The sequence below is a fragment of the Tetrao urogallus genome (genome assembly GCF_951394365.1).
Source record: "Tetrao urogallus genome assembly, chromosome: 1".
Taxonomy (NCBI): Eukaryota; Metazoa; Chordata; class Aves; order Galliformes; family Phasianidae; genus Tetrao; species Tetrao urogallus.
In genome coordinates, this window is record NC_136813.1 from 121,246,002 (window position 1) to 121,256,617 (window position 10,616).

A 10,616-nucleotide genomic window follows, 5' to 3' on the forward strand; every position below is an offset into this window, starting at 1 on the left:
TCCACAGAAAAATTTATAGGATTAGTCTATAGGGTTATGAACAAGTCCACATGCTGGGAATCGATTAAACAAATGACTTTAATACTGTTTACTCCACCTTGAATGCTGCATTCAATTCAGGGACTCCCAGCACAATAAAGACAGACACCTGTTAGTGCAAATCCAGAGGAAGGCCACAGAAATGATCAGTGAACTGGAGCACCTCTCCTATGAAGACAGGCTGAGAGTTCTTTATTTTCTTGCCTGGACAACAGAAGGCTCCAGGAAGACCTTGCAGCACCCATCCAGTACCTAAAGGGAGCTAACAGATAAGCTGGGGAAGGACTTTTTATCTGGAGTGATAAGACAAAGGGTAACACTTTTAAAATAGAAGGTTGAGACACTGGAACAGGTTCCCCAGAGAAGCTATGGATGCTCAATTCCTTAAAGTATTGAAGGCCAGGTTGGATGGCACCTTAGGAAATCTGATTTAGTGGGAGGTGTCCAAACAGTTGGAAGTATCTGATCTTTAAGGTTCTTTTCAATGCAAACCATTCACTGATTCTGTAGAAAACTTAACACATAGTTGAAAGATACATCATCCTGTATTTTATCTACAAGTTCCATACATGAATGAACATTCCAATACAACCAAAACTAAATTGAGGCTGGCACATGTCCAGTTGCAGAGAGGGATCTGAACAGCACCACTTAGACATGCAAAAGCGACAAACATCTCTGTACCATTCCTCGAGTAAACTAAGAGGGGAAGACAAAGGATGTGAAAAGTTTTCGATCGCCGTGCAACAGCGCACTCAGTCTGCATTTGTGTCCTCAAACCTACTGCAGGCTCAAGGTTAACAGGCTCAGAGGAAAGGCAGCAGTAGCTGCGGTTACTGAAAACGCAGAAACAAAGTTGGTGACAGAAGGGAAGAGGAGAAGGGTCTGCAGTAACGTGTTCCCCGGGAGAACAAAGCCCCCCGCCCAGCTCCGAGGCAAGCTCGTTCAGTCACGAGACCGCAAGGCTCAGCTGCGGAGATACAGCACAGGAGGGGCGGCCCGGCTGACAGAGCAGACGAACGCCGCACCGGCTCCGGAGCGGTCTCACCAAGCCGATGGGCGCTGGCCGACCGGTGCAGGGCTGACAGGGGCTGGGGCCGGCGCTCTCGTACGAAAGGCAGGAGTGACTTCCACCGCACTCATCTCTCACCTGGATTCCGGATGAGGTATTCGATTTTTCTGTCCGGGAAGCGCCGACGCCAGGACCTCCTCCCTTCTCTTCAATAGCTTCTCATCCGGAAACGCAGATTCGACGCCGTAGAACCGGCTGTCTCCGCTCCGCCTCTCTGTGGCGAATGTGCAATTCTGCTGGAATCAAAAGAGAGGAACAGTGTCGTCAACGGCGCGCGTCTTTCGCGGCCGTCGCCGGCTGCCGCGGCGATGGCGGGGATGGTGCGGAGGTGCGTGATGTAGCTCGGGTCGGGTCCGGTCGCGCCGCGCGGACGGGACGAGGGACATGAGCGCGTGTTGCGCGGTTCGGTGGCCGCCGTGCCTTCCGCTCCTCGGGGCGCAGAGGCGTTGGGAGTGTGCGCCGAACGGTGCCGAGCGGTTTTTCTTCGAAAGCCTCTGGTGCGCTGCATCTGCCCGTCGCTTGCGTGACGTCCACCCCGCTCTCCCCTGTTGTCAGTTCTGCTGGACCTGTTCTTGGAGGCGAGATCTTTTCTGTGGGCTGCTGCAGAGCGAGGCTTGTGGGCGGTTTGGCGACGTTTCTTCTCCAGCTGAAAGCACGGGGCTCTTCCTGCAGTAGGAAAACAAACAAACTAACACAACAAGTAGGCAGCAGCCGCCCTTCTGTTCATCAGAGAGCTTGTGCGTGAAGGTGGTGGCCCTCAGGTGGGCTCTGAGAGGCAGTCGTATACCTCATGCAAAGGGGCCCTCTGGGTACAGAAACACCTGCACTGGTAGCAGTGTGGCATGGTAAACCATGTAAAAACTGCATGGAAAACACACCTTGAGCATCTGGAAGTGACCAAGGAATTGAATAAATCTCTGATAAGGTGTGTGTGTGTAAGAATACCGTGCTTCCGTAAGGAGAACAACAAAAACACTTATTTAGTAGCTATTCAGGCAAGGAGATGAATGGATTGAGAGCAGTGCTGCGGAGGATTGGGAGTGTTTGTTGGTGGAAGACCCAACACATGTCAACAGTATGCAGTTCCAGCCCAGAAGGCCAACTGTACCCTGAGCTGGGCCAAAAGAGGGGTGGCTAGCAGGGCAAGAAAGTGATTGTTCCCCTGTGCTCTGCATTCATGAGGGCCTGTCTGGAAAACCATGTTGATGCTTGGGGCTCCCATCAGGAGAAGGATGAAGAGCTGTTGAAGCAAGTCCAGATGAGGGCCGTGAAGATGCGCGAGTCTGGAATAGCTCTCTGTAAGGCATTCTCAGGGGGCTCGGCTTGTTCATCCTGGGGACAAGAAGACCCTATAGCAACCTTCTAGTACCTAAAGGGAACCTACAACAAAACTGGAAAGGGACTCTCAGGAGGACAAGAAGGAACAATTTTAAACTTAATGAGGGTAGGTTTAGTTAAATATTAGGAAGAAATTCTTCACTATGAGGGTGGTGAGACACTGAAACAGGTTACACAGAGAAGCTGAAGTATGCTAAATGTGCAGCCTGATCTAGTGGGGGTGTCCCTGCACTTGGAAGGGGAGGTTGGAACTGTCCCTTCCAACCAAGCTATTCTAATACTCTTAGTAACCATGTTTGCAATAGTTACAAGTTACACATGTATTTGGACATACATTGCTTTTCTCCTTAAATACATGATTTAAACCAAATCAAGAATTAGCTAGTAAGGATTCTCAATATGAAAAGCTTAATACTGTGTTCTTTTGCTACAGGAACAGGAAAATTGTTAATTATTCAGAATTTGGGGATTTTGAAGATGGTGGTAAGTGATGTATTTCTGTACATAACTGAAATGCCAAGCACGAATGCCACAACCTAAAGCATCAGCAGAGTGGTCTTCGTTTTTGTGACTTAGTTAAGTGACAAGGCTATTAATGTTTTCAGTGGATGTAAACTGAGCACATTGTTAAAAATCTTGATTCAACAAGAATATGATTTCTGTAAGCCAGAGCATAACAACAGTTTGCCAGGGATCTGTTGAATGCACCGTGTCTTTTGATTGCAGGAAAATCTGTTTCTCTGCCTGCCTCAGTTTTCAGAGAGTTACTTGTTCCATGTCCTCTTTATGATCATTTCACAAGTCTGCATATCAGAATATAAAGGGAGTTATGTAGTTGGTTGTGCACAGATCTAACATTTCTCATGGAGGTCTGTGTCTTAAAGGATTTTGGATAAGGATTTAGCAATCAGATTTTGAATTCTATGGATAACAAAAATAGATTGCAGTCTATTTGTTGTCTTGACAGTCCTCCTTCTAAGCCCTAATGGGTATTGCATAATTTTCCTTTATGAATTTGGATTAACTTTTTCTTTTTCCTGTGCTATTTGTCAGTTTTTGGTATCCATTGAACATTTTGAAGTGATAGGAAGGGGAAGGAAAAATTAAATGATCTTGCAGATCTCTTGTAAGTCATGTTAGTTAACGCAGAGTCTTAGTTTTGTGAGTTTAAATATGGTTCATAACTTTTCTTATTTTTTTTAAGTGACCACTTGTAATATTAAAAAAAAAGTTTTCTTCTGTCTCTTAGATTTTTTTTCTCAGAAGGGATTATGTATCTGTTCCATGGCATTTAAAAAACACGTTGTTGTCTTGTTTTCTTATTTTACACTGAACTGCATTGTAATTGGTCAGAAGAAAGAAAGCTTTCATACCTTCAGATATTCTCGGAAAACCGGAGAATGTGTTTTGTATTTGGTGAGAGGCATTATGAGAAGGCTAGAAAATAGGAAGCAGTCTGCATTTCTTGTGAATGGGAGGCCATTAATGCAATTAATTTCCAAAACACCAAGACTCTAAAACTAATGAATGACAGCGATTGCTATTATAATTGATTATTATTAAGTATTTCAAAAGGTGAAACTTGCAGCTGTTGAGAAACTCAATACTGAACCATTAGTCACATATTGTTAATATAAATTGCCTTTAACAAAGATGCATAAGAGGTCTTGTTATATTTTCATTTAAATTGCATTGAAGAACAGTAGATTTACACTTGTCTCTTTATTAAAAGATTTAATTTCAGAAAGGTTATGTATTTTGTATTTTCAGTATATGATGAAATTGAGTTGAGTGACTTCTTTTTGACCACATAGAAGAATATACAGAAGGAAAGTTAATTAAAGCTTGTTAATATCTCCTACATAGATGAAGACTTTGCATGCATAGCTGCACCTTTAACAAAAAAATCCAGAACGCAGCCTAAGGAACCAAAAAAGGAGACAAAGAAGAAGCAAAAGCCACGAAAAGAATCGACTCCATTGCAAAAAGATTCACCTGTTGGAAAGTAAGAAAAATTGAATTGTGGTTTACTATGTTTGTAATAGGAGCCTGGACTTACAAAACAGTATTTTTTCTTTTTTTTCCTATCATTTTATGCATTTGAGAATGAAGACTCAAAATGTTATTTTAAGAATTAGAATGTTAAGAAAGTACTGCTATAAAGGAGAAAGTGTTATTGTTGTTGTTGTTTTTTACCCTTTATCTTCATTTAACACTCTGCACACTGTATTTTCAGGGCCAGTCTTTTGTGCATATACGATTTTTATGACTATTATTTTATAGAAGTGGAAGTCGAGATGGATGATGTTTGTCTTGTTTTCTCCTGTAATAATACTTTTAAATATATTGTGCTTTAAATATCAGTAGATAGTTTCTTTAAGTCTTTTCTGGAACTAATTTGTGGCATGGTGTTTGATAAAGTACATATTGAAATATTAATTTCTGTAGAAATATTGATATTTAAATCTTAGTAAGTCAGAAATAGGTTAGTGACTCTTGTCTCATTATACTTTCATTTTGAATGTTTGTTTTTTTCAGGACATCCTTGGATGATAGTTTCTGTGAAAGGGATTTGAATGTTACCTTGGCCTTGTCCATCGAAGAAAAATCAGCAAATATCCATGAAGTGCAAAATTCAGAAGAACAAGGTTATTGTACAGTTCAGTGCAATACTCTGTTTATATGTGCTGAACTCAATGTGACTTGTTTTATAAAAAAATAGATTGAAAGTCATGTTTTTATTCAAGATGTCATGATAAGAAAATGTGAATTTCTAGGTGGTACCTGCCTTCTTATGTTAATAGCTTTTACTAGGAGAAAAATAAATTCTCTATAAGATCTTTTGAATAGGTTGTTTAGAGAGAGATAAAAATTTTGTTTTCATTTCTTAATAACTTGCATTTTTACAATGTCATTTTCAAATATTGCTATTCTGTTTTTTTTTAAATTTTATTTTCTGGATACCTAAAACAATAAGAATATTGAATCAGGAGATAGGAGACCTGTTTTTCCAACTGCAGTGTAGACAGTGAACTTTTAGGTATTTTCATACTCTGTCTTTTCAGAAAAAGCATTTAAATTCACATTTAAATACATTTTTCTCATTTTTCTTTCTCGTGTTTCCTGTTTTTCAATTATGTGGGGAAAAAGAAAGTGTCTATATTTTAAAATATGTTAAATGCTGAGGAATTTAAAAGTCCTAGCATTGGAAAAAAAACCTACTGTGAATGAAATAGTTACAGACCACTAAATATTTTCTGGAAGAAACAGCAGACACAATGCTTTTAGATGTTTATTTGCTTTTACAAGAAGCAATGCTTATCCTCAATTTCTTAATGTGTCTGGAACTTGTAAGCATCAGATTTGCTGTGCCACTGGAAACTTTTTCATGTTTCTCATTTTATTTTGGCTTTCTGTCCTTTAGTTAGTTTGATTACAGATAAACACTGATCACTTTTACTACCAGAAAGTACAGTTTGATCAGTTAAAAAAGTGAGAATGTGATAAAAACAGGTACAGATAATACGCTTCTCTAATAGTGTACTTTAGAAAAACAGAAAAGAATTCAGAGCCTCAAGACTCAAATACCTGCTTCTCTTTGAACAGTTACTGGGAATTTGGATTAATTAGACCACCTTCTGTTCTCTAGGTCTCAGTCAGGTTCTAGATGATGACATACCTATGAATGGCTGTAGGCAAAGGACAGCAGCATTTAAAGCTTTCTCTCATCAGAAGTTACTGACCATTGACAGTTGTGACAGAGAGCACGTTACTGACTCTGAACCAGTGACTGCACCAGGTAAGCTGTCAGTAAACACCCTCTGCTTAGATGTGTATTGAATGTGATTACTTACCCTCGGGTTATATGTTCATTGAAACACATACCACCTTTTTATCTTTCCTTCCTCTTTACTGAATTGTTTTAATACTAGTGATATATGAAGCGGCGCTTGGACACTGAATCTAGACACTGGGGCTTATTGATACACATTCCCTAAACTGGCAGAAATCATCCATTTCTCTGTATAAGCTGCAGTATGTCAGAAAATCATTTTTCTACCCACGCTGTCTGGGGAAAAATGGTCTCTTGAAAGAGCTACTGTCCATTCTTGCAGTTGTATTGCAGAGAAGTATCATATGTTCTTCATCACAGTTCTTTCAGTGTTGGCTTTATCTAAGCTTATTAAAGAACAAAGTAGCCTTCCTTCTTTCCATTATCAACTCTCAAAAAACCTTGCTGCAGCTGGTTGTAGGTCAATAAGATTCGGGTAGGATCTAATTACTGAATGTCTGTAGCTCTCTCTCCCTCTTATTCCCCAGTAGTTGACATGTCTTTATCCAGACTTATCCATTACAGAAGGCTTACTGGAAAATATTTCAAAAATTATCAGTTAAATAAAGTATTTGGAGAATAGTCCAGATATTCCTGCTTGGAAGTTATTCCTAAGATTTGCTATTGCATTTAAAAAAAAAAAATAATAATAAATGTGTAAAATCTTTCCTGCAGCTGAAATTTGACATATTTTTCTTCTTCAAATATTTGTGAACAAAATTATGTGAAAATCAGAGGCTGTGATAGAGTTTACCTTTTTCATCTAGCACATGGGGATTTTTTTTTAACTGATAATTAAAAACTGTTAATTGCATTTTATACCAGTGTTGAAATATTGAAAAACAGGGAAAGAAATCTGTAAATGCAGAATATTTTATGACAGCTATTTCCTTCACATTTCATCACATATATATATTTTACTATATTCCTAATATACCCTGATTGTTTACATTCAACATGAGATTAGAAGACTTTAGCTAGCATAACAGTAAATTCTATTTCCTCTAATGAGTTGAGATCCTTTTTCCTTGCTGTAGATGAGGAATCAGAAAAAGATTCCGATTATAGTGAAGGTAATGAAGACTGTGCTATGGAAAAGATGAAAATCAAAGGAAATAAAAAGGAAATAAAGAAGCAGACTGGAAAAGAAAAGACTCCTAAATCTGAGAATAATACTACTGGTAAGCTTCTACTATGAATTTAAAATACACTTCTTTTAGTATAAAGGTTCCTTTTGTTTTAATCCGTACCTTTCACAAGAAATATTTCATGTTTTTTTTGTTTTGGTATTCATAATCATTTTTCTTATTTAAAAACCAAGTATCTTAAAAGGGATCTGCAGTGGCAGATAAATTAGGCTGACAAACTGACTCTACAGAGTTAAGGGAAATGACAAAAAATCTGAAAGAAAAAAACCTTTAAAATAAATAAACCCTGCTTACAATAAAAACAGACAAAACTGAAGAGACAGAGTTCATTTCTTTTTTTTTTTAAAAAAAAACAGCATTTAAGAAAAGGCTGAATAATATTGAGTGATATGAGGACTTAAATACATATGTACAATTTCAGAGCCTGTTCTTGCAGTTGTTGTATGTCATTGCACATGTAAGTCTGTAATCCAAGGACAGCCAAACAAGGCTAGTGCTAAAAACTATTTGGAGAAAATGTTAAATATTCACGTCCTTCAGACTTGAATTTTTCTCTGTATTGTTAACACAATTTAGTTTTACCTAAATAGTATAGGAAAATTCTTACTGTCATGTTAATCCTGTCTGACTTGATAATGTGTTTCAATTTCAGGCATGAATTTACATAATTTAGTTTACATTTAGTTTTAATTGTGAGAAGGAATGGTTTGTTTTATGTAGCTGACAGAAGAACCTTCCCTCTTAGCAATTCAGATCTGGAATATCTTTAACAAGAAATAGTTGCAGTGCTTATTAACAAACCAGGGTTGAAATTCCAGAGTATAATAAGTGTAACTGTTTAAATATATGTTGTTGGTTGGAAGACATGATTGTCTATTAACATCCACGTTCGTTTCACTCAGTTCAGAGAGGTCTTGCAGTAAAGAGATCTACCATCTTATACATTGTAATGATTTCTCAGTAAAAATGTCTTTCCAAGCTTTTATTTTTATCTGTATTTACTCCTTCAAAAGTAATGAAAGTAAAATCTGAGCAAACACAAAAGAAGATGTCCACGTCTTCAGAACCAGTTGGAAGGCCTCTACATACATCAAGTCCTGTAACAAACAAGAAACCCAAATGGGTACCACCAGGTACATTAAAGTTTGTAACAGATAGATTTGTTGTCTTACGTTTTTAGAAATGCCTCCTAAAAGCGTGCAAACAAATAAACTGTATTTCAGAACAATGACTGCAGAGCATAGATCAAATCGTAAGCAAGAGATTGTATTGTGTCCCTTTCTAGCTTATTAAGAGTTTTCTTTAGCTCTGGTATGTGCTTTGTTGTTTTGTATTCTAAAATAATATTAGAAATATGTTTGAGTGTTTTAACTGCTTTAGTAAGATTAATAGTTAGGAGTTCTAATGTTTTGGGATGTTTAAGCATACTGCTGCTGACTCCTTATTTTCCTTCATATTCCTTTTCTGCACACATTTCTTTCCTCTTTGACTCCTTTCTTTTCTCACTTGGCATTATGTTCCACTGCGTGATTGTCTGCCTGAAAATGCACAGTAGGCTTTTACCAGTAGTTTTTCTCTGCCTGTCCAATGCCGCGTGGTGCTGTTGGTCTGATGCGTTACTGGTTACTTAAAAATGTGTGCTATGCCTGCTACTTTGGCTCCCAAATGGATTGGTTCCTCGTGAACATGCTGATTTTCTTGTACTTTCATGGTATATTATTCAGTTCTTCTTGCAGTGCCTTTAGAATACCTTTTTTTCTGCTCTGCTTTGAAAGCTATGAAAAGATTAGATTTATATTTTTTTTTTCTCTGTGTTCTTAAATCTTTTTGTTTTAATGTTATTTTCAGCTGCAACAGGAACAAGTAACAACTCTACGAAGTATGCTTCAGTTAAATCACCTACTCAGTGTCTTAGGCTTGGCCTTTCCAGACTAGCAAGAGTCAAACCTCTGCATCCCAATGCCACCAGCAGATAGGTGGTCAGTGACAAGGTGCCACGTGAAGGCCTGTATTGAAGAAAGACTTGGGAATGTATTTTGTGTATAAATAGAAGCTGGAAAACCACTGGGCAACAAAAGCTTCATGACATCATTGGTTTTCTAGGATAGTTGTTTAGTACACTTCTAATATTGCAGAGTTTTATTCTGTAAAATGCTAGGCATCCTTAAGTGCTACTGCATAATATTATTTAATCAAGGTCATCTGGGTCACCAACTCATTATGAATTATAATCAAAGATACAGGTTTGTAATCTAATTCTCTGCTATGTGAACTCAGCATTAAGATAGTCTAACAGCACTATGTCAATTATGGAATTCACTATCTCAAATAGATTCTTAAATACAAATGAAAGTGATGTTTTAAATGTATTTCTGGGAAGACTTAAGCCATCACTTTTATGCCGTCTTCTTCACTTTCAGAATTTGTTAATGTTTGCATGTCTTAAATGTGTTTTTAATTGCTTTTTAAATGTATTTTAGATAGAAATTGTATTTAAAATTTGTATTTTGAAAAAAAATAAAATATATAGTCTAATGAATCTTAGTAATTGATTTTATTAATTTTGAAGTTAACTTCCAGATTTTGTCTACAGCCCTGCAAATGTGGGAATAACTTACTGGACGTCAGTAAACATTAGTTAGGCTCAGAAAATTAGGATTTTGGCATGGACTCCTTAGTCTTTGTTGAAAACCATGATGTCCTGTGTGCACGTGTGATTCATAAAACTTGAAGTGACTGGTACTGAGTCATGAGACTGATTTTTTAGACAGTTTCCCACCTAAGCACATTATGCCAGACACTGCAGTTGGGCCTGTATTAAAGGATTTCGTCATAATTTGCATTCATGTAACTTATGATATCTGACTGCTTAACATATACAGTAGTGTTAAAAGAATGCATGATCCTATTGCTCAAAGTAGTTATGCAGGCAAAAGCATGGTATTATCTAAGGTAAAAAAAATATATGGTATGACTAATTTTTAACTGCATAGTATATACATGATAAAACAACATAGTAATAAATACATGCATTACATTTAATATACATTATAAAAATAATGTGCATGTTGCCTTATGGAAGGAATGACAGAGTATTCATGGACCAAAGATTGTTTCTCAGAAACAGGGAGATTTGGGCATTGTTTAGTATAAACTCATTTTATCCAAACGGAATCACAAAGCCTTT

General features: G+C 37.6%; 1 protein-coding gene across 1 annotated transcript; it reads left to right on the forward strand.

Moving 5' to 3' along the window:
* Positions 1–2,384: 2,384 nt before the first annotated feature.
* On the forward strand, positions 2,385–9,405 carry RAD51AP1 (RAD51 associated protein 1; the record flags this gene model as incomplete). The annotated part of the gene is made up of 8 exons (XM_079550516.1): positions 2,385–2,392; positions 2,883–2,932; positions 4,316–4,454; positions 4,988–5,113; positions 6,106–6,248; positions 7,319–7,462; positions 8,443–8,562; positions 9,278–9,405. 8 exons carry the CDS (start codon positions 2,385–2,387, stop codon positions 9,403–9,405), a joined length of 858 nt encoding a protein of 285 aa, XP_079406642.1.
* Between the last annotated feature and the right edge of the window lie 1,211 nt (positions 9,406–10,616).